This window comes from Erythranthe guttata, chromosome 4, assembly GCF_056151865.1.
Source record: "Erythranthe guttata isolate IM_541 chromosome 4, IM_541, whole genome shotgun sequence".
NCBI classification, from domain to species: Eukaryota; Viridiplantae; Streptophyta; class Magnoliopsida; order Lamiales; family Phrymaceae; genus Erythranthe; species Erythranthe guttata.
In genome coordinates this window covers 6,348,181-6,372,061 of record NC_142536.1, presented here as the reverse complement: position 1 = coordinate 6,372,061, position 23,881 = coordinate 6,348,181, and the positions used below count along the sequence as shown (strand labels likewise).

The 23,881-nt window shown below is 34.1% G+C and overlaps 3 protein-coding genes across 4 annotated transcripts; 2 read left to right on the top strand and 1 right to left on the bottom strand.

The window, feature by feature from the left end:
* The first annotated feature begins 4,000 nt into the window (after positions 1–4,000).
* Positions 4,001–6,624, top strand: LOC105972423 (B-cell receptor-associated-like protein). The gene is made up of 4 exons (XM_012997379.2): positions 4,001–4,620; positions 4,714–4,796; positions 6,204–6,259; positions 6,357–6,624. Exons 1-4 carry the CDS (start codon positions 4,449–4,451, stop codon positions 6,433–6,435), a joined length of 390 nt encoding a protein of 129 aa, XP_012852833.1. The 5' UTR covers positions 4,001–4,448; the 3' UTR covers positions 6,436–6,624.
* Positions 6,625–7,964: 1,340 nt separating this feature from the next.
* On the top strand, positions 7,965–20,145 carry LOC105972308 (regulator of nonsense transcripts UPF2). Of its 2 annotated transcripts, none has more exons than XM_012997246.2 (17): positions 7,965–8,302; positions 8,599–8,686; positions 10,133–10,335; positions 11,493–11,837; positions 12,435–12,539; positions 12,671–12,798; positions 13,024–13,200; positions 13,285–13,360; positions 13,975–14,250; positions 14,352–14,549; positions 14,639–14,740; positions 15,159–15,410; positions 15,491–15,709; positions 16,954–17,124; positions 17,850–18,035; positions 18,292–18,765; positions 19,339–20,145. In XM_012997246.2, the coding sequence occupies exons 1-17, from the start codon at positions 8,231–8,233 to the stop codon at positions 19,837–19,839; spliced, it is 3,573 nt and encodes a 1,190-aa protein (XP_012852700.1). In that variant the 5' UTR covers positions 7,965–8,230; the 3' UTR covers positions 19,840–20,145. The 2 variants fall into 2 exon arrangements, with proteins under 2 accessions (XP_012852700.1, XP_012852701.1); XM_012997247.2 differs by having other exon boundaries at positions 8,016–8,302; positions 11,477–11,837.
* Positions 20,146–20,877: 732 nt separating this feature from the next.
* Positions 20,878–22,806, bottom strand: LOC105972309 (Ssu72-like family protein). Its single transcript, XM_088816721.1, has 4 exons — positions 22,451–22,806; positions 21,944–22,089; positions 21,353–21,471; positions 20,878–21,271 (listed from the first exon to the last, which is right to left on the bottom strand). The coding sequence occupies exons 1-4, from the start codon at positions 22,663–22,665 to the stop codon at positions 21,170–21,172; spliced, it is 582 nt and encodes a 193-aa protein (XP_088672847.1). The 5' UTR covers positions 22,666–22,806; the 3' UTR covers positions 20,878–21,169.
* Between the last annotated feature and the right edge of the window lie 1,075 nt (positions 22,807–23,881).

Here is a 23,881-nt window from a genome sequence, read left to right as displayed (position 1 = left end):
ATATTACATGCAGAGTGCTCTGAGCAAGGTTCGTTGTCCGGTGTTTCTGACAGTATTTTATCGTCACTTCATGATTATTCTCCTTATGTTTACAATTTTCCTTTTTTTTTTTTTACCTTTCAGGTTTTACAAATATGAAGCAACGTTGCATTTTCAGCACATTGTTTGCATTCATTGTGGTATTTTTCGTCCACATAAACGTTTTTCCAGCATATTGTTTCTAATTTTGTTTTAAGTGTAGTTGTTTTTGGAATCTACCGAATTTGTTTTCGCTTGCATTGGTCTTTTCTAAGAAAACAATTGCCCAAATGTATTTTCTTCCATGTTTCGAGTTTGTGTGTTTTAGATTGCAGTTGTGTTTGTTTGGAATAATATTTGATCTTATGTTTTGTTCTTTTCCGAAAATTATTTTGGTGGAGATATGATAGTATGAACGTCTTTATTTGCTGTTTTGTTCGAGTTTGCTTTTTTTCTATTTTTTCACAAAAAACAAAACCTTTGACTGTGTTCGCAAATTTTTTTTTTCAACATCGGCAGTTTTTGATTGTTTTACTCATTTTCCTTCCCTTTTTTTAGATTTTCAGTAATCGATTATTACGTTTATGTGTGTTGATATGTATTCTATTATTGATTAATGTTGAAATGTTCGATATGTTGTCTAAAATCTTATTTTGGTTTTGTTGTTTTTTCATTCGAACCTATTCAAAAGTATGATGCTTGGCATCATTGATTTACAATAAATTTATTGAGGCCTGTTATGGCCTATTGGATTTAAAGAAGAAGATTCGTCAAACTTCATCATTAACTAAGATAAGATAAATATACAACCATATTACATCAAAAATATAAGGGTCCATTTGATATACACCCCTCATATGGAAAATATATAGGGATAGGTCCACCCCTAAAAATCTTCCTTTGAGATACACCCCTAGAGAGGTAAAAGTACTAATGTGCCCTTAAATGCAATTTTGCCCAACTTCACTCAGTAATTTTGCCAGCTGCATTCAGCACTATGACAGACTGCATTTAGCATTGATAGACCTGCATTTATCATTATTATATATTTTTTTAATATAAAAATATAAATGTTTATTTATTATTAATTTTTATATATATCCTCTTTCGTATATTTTTATTTATTTTTTATTTTTTATTTTTTAATTTTATTAATTTTATTAATTTTTAAATTTTTTTTAATTTTTTTAAATTTTTTGATATTTTAATTTTTAATTTTTTTAATTTTTTTAATTTTTTTAATTTTTTTAATTTTTAAATTTTTTGATAAATTTACTGTATCCAAATTGAATACACTTTTTTTTATTTTTTTTGATAATTTCCAAATTGACTACACATGACTATAGTATATCACAGTCATGTATAGTTATATGTAGTCATGTACTGTCTTTTAATCCAAAATTATGGTAAACCATTGATTACATATATATATATAAAAAAAAAAAATTACAGCAACAAATAAATTCACAATTTGAATCTTGTAGTATAAATCAATTAGTACCCAACAAAAAAAAACACAATCTATCAAGATCACTATACATCAGAAAAACCGTATAACTTGTATATAAGTATAAATTACCATATGGAACTATACATGACTATAGTCATCTATAGTTATATATCGTTATCTATACGACTAAATTTGACTGAAATTCCACTTTTCAACACTAGTACAGCTTATTTTGAACGACGAACACAAAGTCCATTCCGCAAAAACTTACTGCATAGTAATTCAAACAAACACCAAGACCTGCGAAAAAGAAAAATAGTTAAACAAACAATGATTTTTTCTTCAAATTTGAATCTACACAGACATACATATATATCACCAGCATATACTCCTCGCATAACTCATACATGACTACATGTTAGTACATAGCTTATACATAACTATATATTACCACACGTGACTATATATGACTACATGTATATGACTACACTTGACTATATATGACTACATGTATATGACCACATGTGACTATATATGACTACATGTATATGACCATATGTGACTATATATGACTACGTGTATATGACCACATGTGACTATATATATAAGTATGTGACCACATATGACTATATATATATATATATGCTATTTGCACTTCACTCGAAGCTCCATAATTTATTCAAGAACATTCAAGACTGTATAATACGAGGATTTCGGAGCAAACAATGTCGAGAAAACGAGCAAATTGCAGCATGTTTATTGTTAAACGAAAAACCAAAATTCTACGATGCAGCATATCCATTATTATACTCAAATTATATGAACACGATTTAAAATTAAAAAACAAAAAAAACAAAAAAAAAACACCAAAAAAAAAAACAAAAAGAATGCATATATATTGATTTAGGGAATGACAAAACATTTTGTACAGATACTGCAAACTCCGGAAACAACTTGCATATCAACACTCAAACTAACAATTATTCAAACATTTAGTCCATGTACACACATCAATAAAATAAAACAAAACACAAACCCTCAACAATCCCTCACAATTCGTACACACACACACACACACTCACACACACTCAACGCACGCACTTTCACTCCCCTCTGTACTATTCCTTCCCCAAGTAATTGGTAATTAAAATCACCCCCACACAGAGTGCTTCAAAGTGTGTGTGTGTGTGTGTGTGAGAGAGAGAGTCTAAGAAAGAGATGAAGCTAGATTACTACTATCAATTTCAATTAATGACTCACAAATTAAAATAATTCAAAGCTTCAGGTATCAACTTTTGTGATGTGTAAAAACGCAGGCAACAGAGAATTATCCATAGCTTGAGATTTGAAATTCAAAGACAGAGAAAACAAAAGCAGCTAAAACAATTAACAAAAATTTCACACAGATTACACAAAATAATACAAACAAAACACAAAAAAAAATAATGAAAGGGGTTAGCTTTTCGACGGCGGTGCGGCTGCGTAGCGGATGGTGGAGAATTTGGCTTGCGCTTTTTCTTTCTCTTCATTGTCGGAGCCAGATCTGGCGAGAGAGAGTAAGAAAGAGGAAGAAAGAGGGGGAGATGAGCCAGATCTGGCGAGAGAGAGTAAGAAAGAGGGGAGATGAAGAGAGAGGGAGAAACGGCGGTGATTGAAACGTGTGGGTAAAGAGAGATTAGGGCATATATTAGATTTAAAACTAAAAGGGTAAAATGGGTATTTCAAATTGTCCAGGGGGGGTCTCACTAATTAAGATCAAAATTTGGGTTTTTGACTAGAGCTAAAAAATTTATTGGACCTCCTCATATATATTTTCAAAACTAGGGTGTTATCACTAATTTCCCCAAAATATAAAGTTAAATTAATAAATATGGCAAAAAAAGTTTATGAATGGGGGATTATCATCAATATATATATATATATATATATATATATATATATATATATATATATATATATATATATATATATCAAAATATCAAAACGAATTGTATTTTGTCCTTTAAATTGAACTTTACTTTGTATTATTTTTGCTTCAATCCCGTGCATCGCACGGACCAAAAATCTAGTATTATATAACTTGGGTTTTTGAATCATTATTCTATATTAAAAATCTGTTTTGCCACATTTGGTCCTTCCACTATTGCAATAGTGGAATTTATTTATTTTTCATTTTTACTTTGTTATCGTTTAGTTATTTATAGTGAAATATTAGAATCATATTGAAATATTATATTTTTATATATGTCATAAATGTATAATTTAGACTAATTTTGTGAAAATAAATATAAATATAATAATAACAACGGTTATAGTTAAATATTTTATCTAGATATATTAGCGATAGTTTTATTAGTAAAAAATATATGTTTAATAATTATGTGAGGGTAACATAGTAAAATAATATTATTCAGATGCAATAGTTTTTCAGTTATCACTTAATATTATCAAACATAGTCTTACGTGGTGTTTGCAAATGCTTTTAGAAATAGATTATGAGCTTTTTTTGTGCACATAATTAGTTTTTAGGTGTTTGCAAAACAAACTTTTGTTTTTGCTTCTCTTAAAATAAGATGTTTTAAGCTATAACTTTAAAAACACCCATATACATGCATTTTCTAATTTAGTTTATTTTCCAGATAATTTGCAAACACAATCACTAACTACTACTTTTAAATAAATTTTTGCAAACATTAATTAGAAAATTAAAATTAGTAAAAATTCTAACAAACCCCCGAAAAATATTATAAGGAGGAAACTGCTAACACGTATACAATTGAGGGGGCAAACTGCAAATCGAATCAAATGACCGACTGAAATTACGAAGTAGGAACCTTCTCCAACCTTCTCTGCCCATTAAGCTCGAAAGCAAACAAAACACTGTCCCCGGATCTCATTCAATTCAATCACACACCCACAAAAAAGGAAACCCCAGAATCTACCTCGAAAATCATACAATCAGAGAGAGAGAGAGAAAGAAATGGCGTTGCAGTGGATGATACTGGCGTACGTTGTGGCGGCGGAGGCCGCCGTGGCAATTATCCTGACTCTGCCGTCGCCGAAAGCGATTAAATCTCGCATCACATCGCTCGTCTCGCTCGTTCTCCAGCCGTCGCTGTTCATAATTCCGTTTTCAGCTTTTCAGCTTCTCGGTACGCAACTTTCTTCTCCTTTTTTTCCCCCGATTTATTGTGAATTTTTTTAATTTTTATTTGGATTCGGTTGTTTATAATTTTTGTTTGTAGATATATATTGGAAGAACGAGCACCGATTGATGTGCAGTGGAGAGACCTGCACTGCTGCTGAGAGAGATCGCTATGAGAAATCGGTGATTAGTTTCTCTCTCTTCAATTTCATTATTTTGATTTTAATTCTTTTCGGCAGTTTTTTTTTTCTTCGTAAAACTGTTTATAGTGATTGTTGATATAAGTGAAATTGATCATCATTTCTCCATTAAATTTATTTTATTTTGGAAGAATTTATGCTTGTTTTGAACTAGACATTAAGCAGAACACCAGTGATTGTTTGTTAATTGTTTGTGCCCATCTAATCGAAGTGATAGAGCCACTATTTTAGAGCTCAACTCGGCGTCTCTGGCTATAAACTTACATAATTTTTAAACTAATAATTTATTTAACGCAAATATAAGTTTCACATAGGAAATATACAATAGATTTTGAGAATTGGACCTCTTCTAGACTTCCCGAATGTATTTTTATGCGTGCTCCTTTTCTGAATGTATTTCTATTTAAATGTGTAGCATTAACTAAAGTAATGCAAGTATATATAGAAACTGTAGACGTGATTTGTCTGAGTCACTGAAATAATTATTTCATTTTTATGCTGCATAGTTTCCTCATAGTTGTATATACATATTAATGAAAGTAATTCTTCGATGATGTATTAGATACTTTTTTTTTTTATCTTAGCGTGGCATTAGTTTCGATCGAGTCTCGTCTGCATGTAGCTTGAGAATTTCCGGTATGCTTATTTGTTAGAAAAAAATAATTTGTCTGTGTGTCAATATCATTGTACAATGTAGAATTGTGAAAGTACAGCCAATGTCTGATGACAAATCGATGAAGATAGCATGTAATGCAACCTTTGTACTACTGCATCTCTGTCTATTTTTCCTCGTTGCATTTTTTTATGTTTTTATTTTCCTAATTCCCCGGGGACAGTTGGATTTATAAAGATCTTTTTTATTTATTGCAATGACATTGTAAAATGCAACTTTTGTACCGATAATCTCATCATTTTTTCCTATGTGCCTTTTTTATCAACTTCTCATTTTCCATAATTCTCAATTAACTGTTAGATTTAATAAGATCTTCTGATTGCAAATGACCATGAAGGTTTTTTTTTTCTTCTTTTTTTTTTTTAATTCAAATTGACGAAGGTAACGAGTGATGCAACTTTTGAACCAAGGCACCTCATCTGCTGTTCTTTTTGCCGTTCTAAAATTTTTTAATATATTTTCCATTATTCTCCCTAGACTGTTGGATTTAATAAAGATTTTCTTAATGGTGTGGTACTAATATTTTTGGACGTTTGCTCTTGCTCCAGCAAGAATCGACCATCTCTTGCCGTTGGTTATATTATATCCTTTGGGAAACCAACTGTTCATTTAACTAGAAAAAAATAGTTGAAGAAGCTGAGTTATATATATATGTATTGCTAGTTTTAGCCATTTGTTTTGCTAATCTTTGCTGCCATTAATTGATGAGATGTGCAGACCTACAAGGCTCAGAGGAATGCAGTCTTGTGTGTTTCCGCATGCCTTCTTTACTGGTAAAAAAACGGCTTTGGCTTCGTATGTAATCTTTACCCCTCGAATTATTTCTCACACTATTCCTTACATGCGTGCTTTTAAATTGTGTAAATATAGGTGTATCTACCGAATCTGCAAGTATCATAGGGATATACAAAGCATGGAGGAAGTGGAAAAGAGCTACAAAGAGGAGTAGAATAATACTAGTAGTTACCGTAACCGAGTTTTTATGTTTTCTTGAAGACTGTGATCTCCTGTATGGGTGTACTGTATGTTAGTTCCTTTAGTTCTTTCGGCATCTATAAGTTTCTGTGAAGTCTAAATTTATCGCAGTCATGTTTAATTAGTGCAATTTTTCGAAAATAAATAACCGGTTGCGCAGAAATTATTCATCACTGATGTGCTATGATGCTCGGAAATTTCAATCTACACGCATTTCCACGTTTTGGAACTCCATGATACCTATCGGAAACATTTCGGGGTTGTTTCCATATATATTTAAAAGTTTCGGGAATGTTTTATGATAATAATGAAAATTTGGAAACGTGTTTCCACACAAAATAAATCCAAATTTCATTTCAAATAAAAACTCGGAACTGCAGTCGCATAAAAAAATCTTAAATGGTATGCCTCTTTTTCACTTCTAATGGTGTTTTAATATTTTTGTAGATATTAATTCCATACTAAAATAAATTTATATGCCCTGAATGTAATTTGTGGAATGATATTAAATATTATAATATTTTTTTTAGAAATTATGGATGCATCACTATATTTTTATTATTAACGTGTTTTCCCATGTTCCCGTATCCAACTTTTTAGAAAAACGGAGTTTTCTCGTGTCCGTTTCCCTGTTTCCCCGTGTCCGTGCGACATAGCTGATGTGCGAATTAATGTGTAGCTGATCTGAGAAAATACGGTAAGCGACATTGTTTCTTTCTATATAATTTTGTGTGCTTAATAGAATCGATCTTTTTCCTAAGGAATCATAACAAAATCAAAATGGATCCGGAAAAGGATTAATGTTGCGGATCAAAACCAACATTTTCGGTAATTTTTGTTACAAGTTGAAACCCAAAATTTTGTTACAAAATAAAGATTAGAGCCATTATACTCGAACTCAAATTATTTATGCATTAGTTTTTTCTAGTAGAATACAAAATTGAGCTCGGAGTATAATGGCTCTGATCGTTATTTTGTCAAATTGCTGCTTTGTGAAGCTGATACGTCTTTACATTTATTTAAACCTACACGATCTAGTAATTATTGTGAATTAACAACGCTCACGATTAAGTAACTTTCTAAATCAACAATTTTGATATATCAGCTGAAAACCGACATTCCAATGATCATTTAGGGGTCGGGGTTTTCCAAACATAACCCGATTGTTCGGATCGTGGAATTGGCGGATAAAGATAAAAAAAATTGTGGTCATGTCTGTCCATTTTATACTATTTTTGCGGTGGTTTGAATTTTCAAGTAAAAATTCGTATATTTTCAAAATTTGTATCTATAGTAACTATTTAGACGACTACGACTCATTAAAAATAAAATTAGTTTATTTAAAAGTGTAGAACATGCATTTTGTTAAACTTCGTCCAACTACTTAATCGACGGAATAAGAGAGCGTTGAGTTAAATAACGAGTTTGAATTCCAATTGCAAATGATTTATATATAGGTCGAACTTATAAAACTTAATTATATTATCTAGGGTTTACTCTTTTGCTAAATACATTTTTTTGTATATAACGCACCAACATAATTGAGTGAAAAATATTTTTATTAAAAATAAAAAAGAAAATGATAAATTCTTGTAAATCGAGAGTTTAAATTAAAATTAAAATTAAAATTAAAATATCCCAATTCTGCCATAACCTTCAACCCCCAACCCATATCTCGCAGACGCTACTAATCCCCCACCTCAGCCGATCCACCTCCAACCCCCACCACCGCACCCGGCTCTTCTCCTCCGCGTTTTACAGTCTAGAAGATGGAACACGGCGACGATGTCGGCGGCGAACACCAGGAGAAGCACGATGATGAGGGAAGACACGGCGACGAGGTCACACAATTCTAATTTTACTTATTTGTCCCCTTTTTTTATGTTGTTGCTCGCAGTAGATTTTTGTTCCCCCCTTCATATGTGGTAACACAATTGATTCGATTTGAAAGCCGAGCCACAGTGTTTAGCGTTCGTTGTTCTGTTGTTTACTTCAATTTAAGTTTTTGTAATTGATTTTTCGCTTTTTGGCTGTGGTAATTTGTTGTTCCTGCAAGAATATACACGTATGTTTTTATCATTCTGGAAGTTTAGGTGCTCTTATCAGAATTGCATTTGAACTGATTTATATGGTGCAGGAAGCTGTTGCTCGTCTCGAGGAAATTAAGAAATCGGTTGAAGCAAAGATGGCTCTGCGTCAAAGTAATTTGAACCCCGACAGACCTGGTTAGTATTTTCTATAGAGGAATTAAGTTGAACTTCACACTAAAATTAGTTGCAGAGTTAGCTTCCGGTCTTTTATTTGCAGTTGAATATGTACACACTGTCTAATATAGTTTTTGAAATATTTGGAGTCCCATTAATTTAATCAAATGACTACAGTGAATCGGCTACAATTTGAATTTCTGCTTCTGGATATTGTGCTCCCTGCTAGAGATACATTTAGCAAAATTATTATCTTACTTGTATACGTAAATATTTGTGGACTCTATCGGTCTCTCAATTCGCCATTTCTCAGCCCATTTGTTGACACACAAAAGATTCACGTGCTCAGCCAACAAGATGCCAATTTCCTTTAAATGCATAAGTTTCTTCTTATAGTATATCAACTAAATTTCAAAGCAATTTGGTTTTGCTTCTTTATGCATCGAAGCGCAATCATTGATGTCTTACAAATGTAGTATTACACATTCAATTTTTGAATCTGGTTATGCAGATACTTCACTGAACTTAATCTAAGGAGCTTTGTATATTTTTTTTTAATTTCTTAATTGAGATTTCTAAGCTGAGGATTAGGATGAAGCTTCTGTGAATATAATATGGTGCATTGACGGAGATGAATGTAAAAGGAACCTTTTAAGGTTGGTACTAAGAAGAGCTACAATTGGGAAAAAAATGAATTTGAAAAGGATCTTTTTTTTAGACGGAACCTAATTTTGTTGTGCCAATCAATTCATATTCTTCAGACACATGTTGAGTTGAAGGAGTGATGGATGGCCAATATCTATACCTCTCTTAGATAATTTATTCTGGGATGTTATATTTAGCTAGGTTTCTGTACCCACTCATTAGTGATTGCATGAAATGCTGATTCTGAATAAATATGATATCTATCGCTTGCATTTTTTTGCCATTTTTACCCCAGATGTAGAAAGAGGTTTTAATCTAGCACATTTTACATTTATCCACTGTCTTTCCGCTCCTTATCTCTATCTTGTAATTCATACATATTTCCTAACATTCCCGTCAAATGCAACATGGATAAATATGGCTTTGGTTGAAGATATGGTGCATTTTATTTCTTGCTTGATGTGATATGTTGCCACTGAGAAAGTATTTCCTTAGAAGATGTTCCTTCAATTTGCCCAAAAAAAATATTTTCGAGCGCTTTATTGATTGGTTTGTTGCTAGCACCAAACAACTGTCATGTTCCTTTGCGGCTGCGCTCATAAAGTTCAGCAGGGCTTGAATTTCCATTTTCCCATCTGCTTACTATAATTTAGCCATGAGTCTCAAGTCATCATAGTCTAGGTAGCCTTTGCACTTGTGTAGAACTTGTAGAGCACCAATCTTTTTCCGTAAATACACACTTCAAAGTTGACATGAGCGATATATTCTTTGGGATGGGAGTTATCTTGTATTAACTGTTGATTTGCTACTTGTTTATTGTAGACACCGTCTTTCTCAGAACATTGGATCCCAGCATCAAGCGCAACACAACTGTCATTAAAAAATTAAAGCAGATCAATGAAGATCAGCGAGAAAGTATAATGGATGATTTGCGCAGTGTAAATTTAAGCAAATTTGTGAGCGAAGCAGTAACTGCTATCTGTGATGCAAAGCTTAAAGCTGCTGACATACAACCTGCTGTACAGGTAGCTATTCATTAGCTGTTTGCCTTCTATTTGCAATTTCATGGACTTATAATCTTTTCGCATCTTTTGAACTCAATTACTCAAAGCTTATGGCAATGTGCCCAAGGATAATGATTTATGGTTATGTATTGTGGAAGTAGTAGTTACTAATTAATCGAACTTGAGATTATGTTTATATAGTTGCTACGGGTAGCTGGTTTACTGTTTAGTTTCTCTTGTATGAATCAAAATTCAATTATTGATCTGGATTAGGAGTGTCACTCTTGGGTTTTTGTGTTGGTGCATTGTGATTCCATAACTTTCTCATCTTTCATTCAGGGAATTCAGACTTCGTAATTGATTTGATAGTAGTTTAATCTAGTCAACTCTTGTATATGGATTTCTGGAAAGTAGCTTACCTCACCCCCCAACCGAAAAAAGAAAAAAACTTTTATTTTGTTCGAGTTTCATCCCTCATTTTGCCCCTAAACCCATATGTTTTGAGCACTTGGTTCCTTTGATTTTCTTGTTTTTGTTTCAACATTGGATATTTAGTTTCCCACTGACCTATGGTTGGTTCATAATGAAGCTGTAAATGAATCTGATTGTCTGTTTAATGTAAAGATTAATAATCATAACTTACATGAGAAGGTCTGTAATGTTTAACCAGTAAAATTGCCCTGAATTATTGGTGGATATTCAAATGATATGTGGAATACATGTGCTCAACAGAATGAGAAAATGTGAAGAGACTTGCCATTCCACCTCTTTTGGTACTTCCGTACTTGCCCGTAAATTGTGAATTTTTTAACTCACATGGTTGCACTTGGGAAACACTTTAAGCCTTGAAGAAAATTTAATGCATCAATTTCAGAAAACCCTTTCGTGGAACAATGATTTGGTGAATTTCAAAGTTATATTTCAGATCAAATAATATTCAGGGGTAGGGACATACTATTCAACTATTTATGGTACAAATAAGTTGAAATCCGTCATATTGGTCTCAAATGAGCTAAACAATTGCAGAAAATGCACTTTAATTGTTAGACGACTGTCAATTAGCATATTCATGATTAAATGATAAAGGTTATCAGCTTTTTTTTCTACTGTTTATGTGAGTTTTTACTTGTTCTCTGACCCTTACTGAAATATTTTTAATAAGAGTTTTCTGGCATCAGATCTGTTCTTTGCTTCATCAAAGATACACAGACTTCTCGTCTAGTCTTGTTAAAGGTCTCCAAAAAGTTTTCATTCCGGATAAATCTGCAGAAGATTTGGAAGCAGATAATAATTCAAGGGCTATGAAGAAGAGGAGTACTTTGAAGCTTCTTTTGGAATTATACTTTGTTGGAGTTGTGGAAAATTGTGCCATCTTCACACAGATCATTAAGGATCTAACTAGCGCAGAGCATTTGAAGAACCGTGATGCAACCCAGACAAATTTGTCCCTTCTTGCTGGTTTTGCTCGACAAGGAAGGTTTCTTCTTGGACTCCCACTAACTGGACAAGATATTTATGAAGAGGTATAACTTATTTAACTTGTTGGTTATGCATGTTATTGTAAATTTTTAAATTGTTGGTCTACCTTCTACGGTTGGGCTGAGGACTCTGATTAAACTAGTTTTTTACTAAATTGATGATTTTGTGGCTTCACATAGTTTCTGTTCATTGACGTAAACTTGTTTTAATGCTTCAAGTCTTAAGATCCAAGTTCCTAAATTATGCAAAAGATTTATGGTTATATATATGGGACAAAGCCAAAAGTTGATCAGTATAGACTTTTCATGTTGATTTATAGGCAGGTTTAGTTTGAGGTAAATCTTCTATTTTTTGTGGCCAAATATAACTCGTAGCCCATCGTCATATAATGGTACAAGATGCATGGTGTGATTTCCCTATGATGTTGATGGATGAATGATTATCAGTTGTTTAAGTTGACTGATAGCTTAATTTTGTGATGGTCGCCTCTATTACCAGAAAGTACATATGTTTACCTGACAGCATGTTCTGTAATGTAGTTTTGACCGCATGAATTGATATGATTATTTCAGAATTGAGTAGATATAATATGTCAATCATTTTGCAGTTGAATTAATTTTGTTTGTGCTGATATTTCACAGTTTCTCAAGGGCCTTAATATCACGGCAGATCAGAAAAAGTCATTTCATAAAGCATTTCAAACATACTATGATGCTGTTGTGGAACTTCTTCACGCTGAACATAGTGTAAGGAATTCAGTACCTTATGAATTTTTGGTGTTATATTTCTATTTTACTTATTTATTTATTAATACGCGGGTGTCCTTATGGATGCCCTAATTATTTAACTGATTATCTTTTTAATTCCTAAATGATAGTCACTTCGCCAAATGGAGCATGAAAATGCGAAGATTCTGAATGCCAAAGGTGAATTAAGTGAGGAAAATGCCTCTTCATATGAAAAGCTTCGGAAATCGTACGACCATCTAAGTCGTGGCATCTCATCGTGAGTTGATTGTGAATATGCCCTTCTAGACTTCTATATCCTATATCGAGCCAACTGTATAATATCTTCAGGAATGCTATTAGTTCTGTCTGTCATAGTTTTCCGGTGTCCTGGCTTGTGTTTTTTTTCGCACTTGTGTTGCACCTGCATTTCCCTGGTCTTTTTTCTTTTCCTTTCGTCTGTGGTTCTGCTGAATATTGTCACTTCTTTTTTTTGTTCCTGTAGTTTAGCAGAAGCTCTTGATATGCAACCTCCTGTGATGCCAGATGATGGTCATACAACCAGAGTCACATCAGGGGAGAATGCTTCATCTCCTGTTGCAGGCAAGGAGTCTTCTGCTATGGAAGCCCTGTGGGATGATGAAGATACTAGAGCTTTCTATGAATGCCTTCCAGACCTTAGGTGCTGGTTCATGATTCAATTAATGTGTTCTTCCTTAAATAAAATAATGTGGACTCATATTTAAAACTGATTATTCTTGTTTAGAGCATTCGTTCCCGCTGTATTGCTGGGAGAGGCAGAAACAAAGAATGAGCAATCTTCAAAGACACAAGAACTAAATGTAAGTACTTTACCTTATTTTAGTTCTCTTCACAAATAGTTGATTGGTATATCCAGTCACTTTTTGTAACTTCTTGCTTTTCCCACTAGAAAAACCTTTCAAGTTATCCTTACTGCAGTTAGTAACTATGTGCGGTTTCCAGTTATCATTATGTGGTGCTGGTAATTAGCTTGTTTCTAGCAAGCTTCATTAGCTATGTACTGAGCAATATGGTATCCATGCTCCTCGTGTACGATATGTTTTCTTCCTTTTTTCATTCTTCTTTTTGCTCATTGGGGGACGGGATTGTTGGTTAATTGGTTATAAATCCTTCAAATCATCGAACATTTTGAGTTCAACTCCAAGATTATTTTTTGAAAAAAATGGTCTTAGTTATGTTCTTTTTTGAAGATCTGCACATCAGTTCTGTATGGCTGTTTACAAAAGCTGCTTTATATTTTCTCTTGTTAATATGTTGGGGGCTGTCAAACTCGTGTTCTTCACACGGTGTCATTGTTTGACCGAGATGATAAATAATTTATTCTATTACATTTCTATGGGCTACGATCCTACTGTTTGTTAGTTCGAGTTTCTTGTTATGGGCCTCCCCTTACATGATATTGTGTCTTTGAAAGGATGTCACTCCTGAATCAGACAAAGTCCAGATAGATGCACAAGAAAATACCGAGGTTTCGGCTGATTCTGAAACTGTACAGCCGACTCACGATAAAGAAGAAAAAGACAAAGAGAAGTCTAAAGAATCTGACAAAGAAAAGGGAAAAGAGAAGGATACTGATAAAAGAGGAGAAAGTGAAAGGGATAAAACTAAAGGTCTCGATGGAACAAATCTCGAAGCCTTGCTGCATAGGCTTCCGACCTGTGTGAGCCGCGACCTGATTGACCAACTGACAGTAAATTTTACCTTTCTTCCCCAAGCTTCATTGCAACCTTTCAGTCATTTTTGCTATAGATGTGAAGATAAAGATCTAATAATCCATTCTAATTTTTTCAGGTTGAATTTTGCTATTTGAATTCAAAGTCCAGTAGGAAAAAGCTTGCGAGGGCTTTGTTCAATGTTCCAAGGACATCTCTGGAGCTGTTGCCATACTACTCGCGCATGGTTGCCACACTGTCAACTTGTATGAAAGATGTATCATCCATGCTCTTGCAGTTGCTGGAGGATGAATTCAACAGTTTAACCAATAAGAAGGTGGGTAGTAGTTTCATATGCATTATATTCAAACTGAAATGCATTCTTGTCATATATATTCTAAACATTAATTGTCCTATATTTTGCAGGATCAAATGAATATTGAAACAAAAATCAGGAACATTCGCTTTATTGGGGAACTTTGCAAGTTTAAGATTGCCCCTACTGGCATGGTTTTCAGCTGTCTAAAGGTAGGAAAAAGTATATTGCTTATGCATCAAATCAGTTTCCAACTGACCCCATCTCTCTACATGTTGTCTATTACATTCCAAAGATTATGCTTTACTGTTATGAGAAGAGCTTGTTTGCCTTATGTTTTATCTGTTTGCTGCTATAGTGAGTATTTTCTCCCATTGTGTGAGGCAATATAAGATTTTTGTTTCTAAATTTGCTATGTGATACACTCAATCATTGAGTTTTTGGCGGTCCCACATTTCTTTTGCTTATTGTTGAAGTGATATGTGCTATACTGCTTCAATGGATGGAAATGTAATAAATGATTTCAATTTTAGTTCATGTTCGTCCTCTTAGATTGGTAGCTAAGTTATAGTCAGACGGAGCCAGTATTTTCTGGGTTTTTTACTAGCTGACAGTTTTCTCTGATTTCAGACTTGCTTAGATGATTTTATGCACCATAATATAGATGTTGCTTGCAATCTCCTTGAGACGTGTGGTCGTTTTCTCTATCGGTCCCCTGAGACCACTATACGCATGTCAAACATGTTGGACATCCTGATGCGCTTGAAAAATGTAAAAAATTTGGACCCTCGTCAGAGTACCTTGGTGGAAAATGCTTATTACCTGTGTAAACCACCAGAAAGATCTGCACGAGTCTCCAAAGTTCGTCCTCCTCTGCATCAGGTAGTTTTGCTATGCATGGCTGTTATGATTTGCCGTATTATGGAAAATTGTCCTAACCATGTTTATGGTGTATTCAACAGTATATTAGGAAGCTACTATTCTCAGATCTCGATAAGTCTTCCATCGAACATGTTCTGCGACAGTTACGTAAGCTACCTTGGAATGAATGTGAGCCATACCTTTTGAAGTGTTTTTTAAAGGTTCACAAGGGGAAATATGGTCAGATTCATTTGGTTGCATCTCTTACTGCTGGTCTAAGTCGCTATCATGATGACTTTGCAGTTGCTGTTGTAGATGAGGTTAGGTCTTCAAACTCCAATTCTGTCTAGTTCTGCAATTTTATCTTTAATTTATGCTGTTTACATTGTGAACAATTAGATTCAATGGGAAATTGAACAATTGGATTAAATGGGAACAATTGTGAACAATTGAACAATTATTTATCATCTCAGTTCGATTTATTAATTTGTGTTGCTTTTGACCCTACAAACCGGAGATATTTTGTCCAGTTTTTTCATGAGTTGAGTTTTCATACTTTGTGAGAGTTTTTGTGTACTCATCAAGTACATTGTCCTTCATATTTCAAATTCCAATAAGTTTCTGTAAATGAAGTTGCATCAACAAATATTCTTTTTACAGATGAGCTTCCAGTCGACCGTGTTCATATATATGTACTTCCTTCGTAATGCAGAGTGGTTTGAAAAGTTTGCTAGCATTTCAGTTAAGCAATATCCGTTGGAGTATTTTCAGTCAGGGGCATGATATTTTTAGCCCTTTGGGGTGAAACTTATGTGACTTGAATTAGGCATTTTGAATATATGATTTGTTTGCACAAGACCATTCATTTTTATATAATAAATATGTCGTGGTATGCTTAAATACTAATTATCGATAAAGAAAGACTTCATGCAATCTTTACTATTTTCTTTCAAAATAATCTTAAGTTTCCAACTTAGTTATACATTCAATTTCAGGAGTTTAAAGTTTAAGTTGCATTCTTAAATCTCATAAAATACATCTAACTTCCATTATTAGACAACTTTCACATGAATAAGTAAAGTCTTATCACTGACTAATTTTATGTACATAGTTTAGCACTGGATTATGCATTGCTGGTGCGATACATTTTGTTGCCTTATAAATAATTATTTTGTGGCCACGTTCATTTTTATTATACAAGATCATACGTTGCAATGCTTTAAGTTGCTTTTTGTGCAGTTCAGGCCAGTTAAATAGCCATCAATCCCGTGGAGGGTTAACCCTATGGAGTTTTTTTTTGTCCGTGATGAAGAAATATTTTAGTTGTTCTGGAAAGAATTTGTCACCCTAAGTTATCTTATGTCAAACATCAACTTAATTTGTCATTGTCGTCTTTGATGTTTTCCATATGTAATTGTGGTTTCGGCTTTAGCATGTTGCTCGTGAATATACCGTGGTTGCCGTAAATTTTGCACGTCTTATAGGCCAGTTGTGCATAATAAACTTTGTTGAAGACTGGTTGAGGTAACTCTGACGAGATATGTAATTCTGTGTTTGGATTCAGGTTTTGGAGGAAATTAGACTGGGATTAGAGCAGAATAACTATGCAATGCAACAACAACGCATTGCATACATGCGTTTCTTGGGGGAACTCTACAACTATGAACTTGTAGATTCATCTGTTATTTTTGATACACTCTATCTGATTCTTTCTTTTGGCCATGGGACAACAGAGGTATCGATTTCTCACTTGCTATGATAAATTGCTCATTTTTTAGAACTAGATTATTTAGTGTGCTGCAAACTTAGATTGCATAGATTTTTCATGCTTAGCTTGTCATGGATCAGTTTGATATGGACCAATTCGTTTATATACATTTGAGAATAAACTGAAGGAGCTTTGATAAGATTAATTTTTTCTTGTGCTAAAATCTCTTTCTGCTGATTACTATAAAAAACGCTTACTCATTATTGTTAAATACTTAATGCTGTGCACATGAGTGATGAGACCATTGGTTTGGTTCTTTAATGGAATTATTGTTCTAACTGAGTTTTTCATTTATACACTTCGCTGCTATATACATGAAAAAATGTCAATCTATTAACTTTTGATATCCTCCTTGAAGCATGTTTAGTTATTGACCTCAACTCCTTGAAGAATCAATAGCTTATTATGCATATGGTGGAACAGAATCCTCATTCACTATGCCAATAAGCTAGAATGATTACATGTTTCTTCCTTGATGCATACAAAATAAAAAATAAAATTAGTTCGACTATTTATTTCTTTCTTATACAAAAATTGTTTAACTGATAACTGATCCAAAATCTACACTGATCTGGAATTCCATGCATTTTTGGCATCTTATGTCTTCAGTTGTTATAGTTAACACCTTCTATTTGCTATGATATTTTGGAGTTTAAGCAGTACTGATTGGATGCTTTATTTCATGATACTAGCAAGACACATTGGATCCTCCAGAAGACTGTTTTCGTATCAGAATGGTTGTTACTCTTCTCGAAACCTGTGGGCATTATTTTGATAGAGGTTCATCAAAGAGGAAGCTTGATCGCTTCTTGATTCATTTCCAAAGGTACATACTGAGCAAAGGTGTTCTTCCCCTGGATGTTGAGTTCGATCTGCAGGTCAGTATTTTAACTTGTATGAGTTCAATTTTTTTTCACGTCTTCATGTCGGAACTGTTTCTCTAAAAAGTGGATTTAGGAAAATACATCCAGTTTGATGCAATAAGGATGTTCTGATCATTCAAAATATTGTAGGACGGAAATGCACATTCTAATCGATTGTTTATCTCGTTGCAATAATTTGAAACCGCTCTTTCATTTTTAGAAGTCTATCTGGACTATAACCTTTCTTACGTGCACTCGCAAATGAATTCAGGACTTATTTGTCGAGTTGAGACCAAACATGATCAGATATTCATCATTTGAAGAGGTTAATGCTGCTCTAGTTGAACTCGAAGAGCTTGAGCGTAGAGTTTCAACAGAAAAGTCTCACAGTGAGAAGCACTCGGACTCAGAAAAACCTCCGAGGAGGAAGAAGAGTTCTAGCACTCTATCTGCCAATGGACGAACTCACACAAACGGCGTCGAGGGAAATGGTGAATTGCATCAAAATGTTGCTGGGGAGACGGATAGTGATTCTGGGAGTGGCACCATTGACCGTATTGACCGTGATGATGATGAAACAGATAGAGAGAATCAAGACGAGGGCTGTGACAGCGAAGATGATTATGATGATGGAGGTGGTGCCGCCTTTGATGAAGATGACGAGGTTCATGTTAGGCAGAAGGTGGCGGAGGTTGACCCTCAGGAGATGGCTGATTTTGACCGAGAACTGCGGGCCCTAATGCAGGCAAGATTTTGTTATTTGCTTTTGGTATTATTATTTACGTTCACTAGTAAACGACATCTGCATTTGCACGTAGTTCATGTGATTTTAGTAAATTGTTTATATGTTGTTTAATGATTTGATTGATTAAAAATCAGCATTAAAATCCATATGAAATAGTATTTAATAGAAATCTAAGCAATACAAATTATTCTAAACTTTAAAATCGACAAATTATTTTGGTGGGAAAAAGAAAAGCTGAAGCACACAACTCTCATGAAAAAATAAACAAAAGAGGAATGATACATGATGGGAGGAAGATGAACAGTAGAGACTATTGAATGCATTGATTGTGACATCAAACACATAAGTAATCCACATTTGAACTTAGTGATAGAGGTATAAAAAAGGAGTTGAGAAAAAATAAAACATTCATACTTTTAAAGGTTTACATGATAAATCTAATTGTGGTACTTGTGGCAGTGTACGGAGGAAGAAGTTATATGAATTGTCTCTTTTACTTTTCTCATTATAGCGTAAAATTTACTTGAAGTATGAATCAAATGTTCTAAAATTATATTTTACGAACGGGTGCAGGAAAGCTTGGATTCAAGAAAATTGGAGTTACGCTCACGCCCAACTATAAACATGATAATACCAATGAATCTGTTTGAGGGCCCCACCAAGGAACACCACTCAAGAGTAATGGAAGGTGAAAGTGGCGACGATACAACAGATGAAGGGAATGGAGGAACTAAAGAAATCCGCGTGAAGGTACTTGTCAAACGTGGTAATAAGCAACAGACGAAGGAGATGTACATTCCCCGTGATTGCTCTCTTGTCCAAAGCACTAAACAGAAAGAAGCAGCCGAGCTTGAAGAGAAGCAAGACATTAAAAGGCTCGTCTTGGAATACAACGATAGAGAAGAGGAAGAACTGAATGGAGGGGGGTCTCAGCCCTCAAGCTGGACTCAAAGTGGCGGCAGAGTCTCAAACACTCGGCCCACTTGGGATGGACAGAGTAGGACTAGCGGTGGATCACGACATCGGCATATTTATCATTCGGGTGCTGGAATCTACTACGGTAGGAGAAGATAATTTTTATTTTTCCACAAGCATTTACAAAAAAAAAAGAAAAAGGAAGGATTGCAAGATTGTGGTATTTGGTGAGTTTACATATTTACGAAGAAGTGCTCGTAAAATGTTGTGTAGAGCTCTTATTATAGGACTTATTGTTGTGTTCATATTTGTTGATAGGTGATGAAAACGTGGAAATGTGTGTAGTTGTTTGTAGAAGGTAGACTTCTACTGAATAGAGATGTGTTTAACTTAGTTTTGTGTAAGAGATACGTGGTGGTGATTGTCCCGTATTTGGTGTTTCTAGTCCGAGAATGTAGTTTCTTACATGCTCTGCCTAACTGGGTTAAATTTCTTTTGACATTTTCCTGGAGAGGTGGGAAGACCCAATGTCTATTGCATTATTCTGCCCCATATTTTATTTTTATTTTTAATTTCAAATTATGTTACAAATTGCGGAAGTAGAGGAGGGACAGTATTCGTACCCTAGACATCTACTCTAAAATGGTATGTTTTGATATTTTGAGATTAATTTTTTTTTTTTATTTTTTATATTGCAGCAGTTAAATTATGCTTAAATCTGTTGGAAGAAAAAGAGTATTAGAAAATGAAGTTATGTTTGTTTCATTTCAACAAAAAAGTCATCTTTGTTCATATATTAGTGAAAATATTTGTTGTTTATTAAAGTTTTCAAAGTCTTGTTTTCTGAAAATTTGATGGCTTACATAGTTTCATTTGGGGATAGAGTGCGACGAAATTGAATCGAATGTGTTGTTGGTTTAAACATGCTTTAGGTGGTGGATGGTGAACCATTACAATTCATAATAAACAGTAAACACAAATTAGACCTTCACACATTCGTGTATTGTCAGTCGAACGTAGCATCTCAAAATTACGCTTCCGTACTTGAAATACCCACGCAAAACAAATATATCAACTAGTTCTGTTTTACACACGCTGTGCACCTGATACAGTGCATTAATTTTTTCGCCTAAAAAAGGTAAATAAATGCTGATTAAGTTGGTTCAATTTTGATGCATAAACTGAAACACAAACATGTAAACCGAAGAATGTTATGTTTAAATGACAGCCGAACACGTAAATTTAGAAATGTATAGTTACATTAGAAGGCTTTCCTGAAAGCTCCATAATCTCATCTCACACCCATCAATAGTCGGTACCAATGGGATTTTTGTATTCCCGGGGGGAAGGAAATATACGTAAGAAATTTTCTAAGGGGGCGGCAATACTAAAATACATGGAAATTAACTAGTCTATGGGTGGGGTGGCCCCTCATTGGTTCAAATTTGCAGGGTCGAGAAAATTCCCGGCCACGCTACAAATGCTGACATCAATAGTAAGAGATGCTGTACACAAGCTTCCTGTGGTTTTGCCTCTCGAAGTTCATGATGACATCATCGACAGAATCCTCCCAGTTTTCAGTGTTCTCGATCTGGCACATTAACAGCAAACAGTCAAAACTTGCTTATTTAGATCTTCTGTTTTTAGGACAAGGGTAAAGAGAAAATGTAACCTCTTGGCAGAGCTGTAGAGCGAGCCGACCCCCTATAGCTGCCTCCTCATGGTTATCTTTTACTTCCAAGTTTATGACTAAAACTGGCTTCAAGAGCACATGGTTACGATTATGTAAATCTGCAATATTTTACACAAGTTGAATTAATCAATTTACGGAAGATAATTACGAGTAACCTCCTCTAAAACTAGAGATGTGTATATATATGCTCGCATTTAGAGGAGTCTATTTGGTACGTTGAGCTTGTTTTGATTGATTCATTTCACAACGGGATTTCAAATTCTATCATCAAAGTCGGACGGATAATAAATTACGGTAATGACACCACGACTCAAGTCACAATATACCAAAACCTCCGGGGGGGAAAATGGTCCTTTACATTGGGACAAAAAAAATTCGTTCAATTCCGAATCCTTGACGGGCTAAAATATAAGACAACCCAAATAGTTTCGTCCTAACAGTCGATACCGAACAAGTGAAAATAAGGAGAAACTGTAATCTGTTGGGGTATGTAAATCAAATAATTGGTTCATTAACTCCACAAATTAAAACATGCTAAAGAACGATGACGATGTTAATAGGCATACAAACCTTCAATAACCGCATCAAAAACCTTTTCTTCAAACGTAAGCACCACGTCAAATGTACCATCAGCTGCATTATCCTGCCAACGCTGAGGTGCAAGTTTAACTCCTAAGTTCCTCTTCAGCATTGGCAGTATCCCGTTTCGCCGATACCTGTAAAACTGCGACTTGTGAGGCTCAAATACTCAATCAATCATCAAACTAAAACTCAGCTCAATGCATTTATACATATACATAGCATCAAATATCGCGGATTTTGATTCAAAGTAAGTTATGGACTTCAATTCCAAAATCAATCCAATTATATATATATATATATATATATATATATATATATATATATATATATATATATATATATATATATATATATATATATATATGTATTTACATTTGAATCAGCAAATCCATGGAACAATAATTCTCTTCAATAATTGTTTCAGAAAAATCACATAATTAATTGCAGAAATATTTTATTGGGATAGAGAAAAAAAAGAAAAGAAATCAATCATACAATTCGGTGTCTTTGCGGCGAAGGTCTTCGAACATGTGCTTGTAAGGTGTGCCGAAATCGTAGACGTTGGGTTCTCTGAGGGAGGGACCAGGTAGCTTAACGTGTTGCCCAGTGCCGTACGATGCCACGTCGAACCCTTCTCTCTTCAACACAGCGTGCGCCTCCATACTCCTGTTCTGGTTCGACGAACACACCATTGCGTGCCGGAGTTTCATCTCTCTCTAAACTAACTTTGGTCTGGGAGTACAATAGAAGCAGGGAGGAAGACAAGGTGCAAAAATTTGGTCTTTGAGATTATTTAATTTCTTTGAAATTGGGGTTTTTTTGCCCTACATTTAGTTCTTCACTAAGAAAATAATAAAACGAAAAAAAAAGTCGAATTCCATATATTGGATCGAAATTATCGATTTTGAAACAAATTTTGTTTTTTTTTTCATTTACAATTTCGAAAGTTCTTATTTCTAATTTTAACTTTTTTTGGAATGAAATTGAAGTATACATTAGTTTACGACTTTTGGTCCAATTTTCATGTCCGAAAATATTTTTAAAAGGTTACACGTATAATATCGATATGGCGGCGATTATATGCAATCTCACAAATTACTTAGTGGAAAATCAAATTTAATCTTTCACAAATGAATTACTAAAAGACTGTTATACATTTACTAAAATACAAAATCTACAATTACAAAACTCCACAACTTCCTTTATGCAAGACCACACCAACAAAACTCACTTTATCTTCTTCACAAATCCATTTCACACATTCTTCAAAAACAATTATTCATCTTCTCAAAAAATCCTCAACATTGAAAACCCTCAAATCTTACTAAAAATTGCAATGGATAACATTATGGAGTCACAAGACATCAAGGATTCTATAGAAAAAAACTAGAAAACAAACTATGAATGAATATATTTTTATAGCTAGGTGATCGATTTTTTTAGTTTTCAAAAAGAAAATTTGCGCAGTAAAAAATGAAATGCGACACTTACATGTCGATTTTGTGACAAAAATTGACATCTAGATATTAGTTTTTTTAGCAAAAAATCAACATCAACATCTAGAATTTTTGCCAAAAAATCAATATGTACAAGTCGAATTTCTTCGTTTTCTTCCTTCTCCTTATTCTTCACCTCCTCCTCCTTCTTCTTCTTCTTCTTCTTCTTCTTCTTCTTCTTCTTCTTCTTCTTCTTCTTCCTTCTCCTTGTTCTTCTTCTTCTTCTTCTTCTTCTTCTTCTTCTTCTTCTTCTTCTTCTTCTTCTTCAAGTACCGGCGATTGCACGAAAGTTGGGTGACAATGGTATGGTGACGGCGGTCAAGCGATTGTGGTGCGCTTCATCGGCGGCGGCGCACGGTGGTCCTTTGGCAGATGGGCGGTAGTTCTTATCGCCTTGTGTTCTTCTCTTCTCCCGCTAAAGCATTCTCTC

Excerpts from the sequence above, each read along its gene's own strand:
- LOC105972423 (XM_012997379.2), top strand. The coding sequence starts at position 4,449 with ATGGCGTTGCAGTGGATGATACTGGCGTACGTTGTGGCGGCGGAGGCC. Across the intron at positions 4,621-4,713 it reads TTCAGCTTTTCAGCTTCTCG|ATATATATTGGAAGAACGAG; the intron begins GTACGCAACTTT and ends TTTTGTTTGTAG. Across the intron at positions 6,260-6,356 it reads TCCGCATGCCTTCTTTACTG|GTGTATCTACCGAATCTGCA; the intron begins GTAAAAAAACGG and ends GTGTAAATATAG.
- LOC105972308 (XM_012997246.2), top strand. The coding sequence starts at position 8,231 with ATGGAACACGGCGACGATGTCGGCGGCGAACACCAGGAGAAGCACGAT. Across the intron at positions 11,838-12,434 it reads GACAAGATATTTATGAAGAG|TTTCTCAAGGGCCTTAATAT; the intron begins GTATAACTTATT and ends GATATTTCACAG. Across the intron at positions 14,741-15,158 it reads TGGTTTTCAGCTGTCTAAAG|ACTTGCTTAGATGATTTTAT; the intron begins GTAGGAAAAAGT and ends CTCTGATTTCAG.
- LOC105972309 (XM_088816721.1), bottom strand. The coding sequence starts at position 22,665 with ATGAAACTCCGGCACGCAATGGTGTGTTCGTCGAACCAGAACAGGAGT. Across the intron at positions 22,090-22,450 it reads CGCCGCAAAGACACCGAATT|GTATCGGCGAAACGGGATAC; the intron begins GTATGATTGATT and ends GCAGTTTTACAG. Across the intron at positions 21,472-21,943 it reads TTTTGATGCGGTTATTGAAG|ATTTACATAATCGTAACCAT; the intron begins GTTTGTATGCCT and ends AAAATATTGCAG.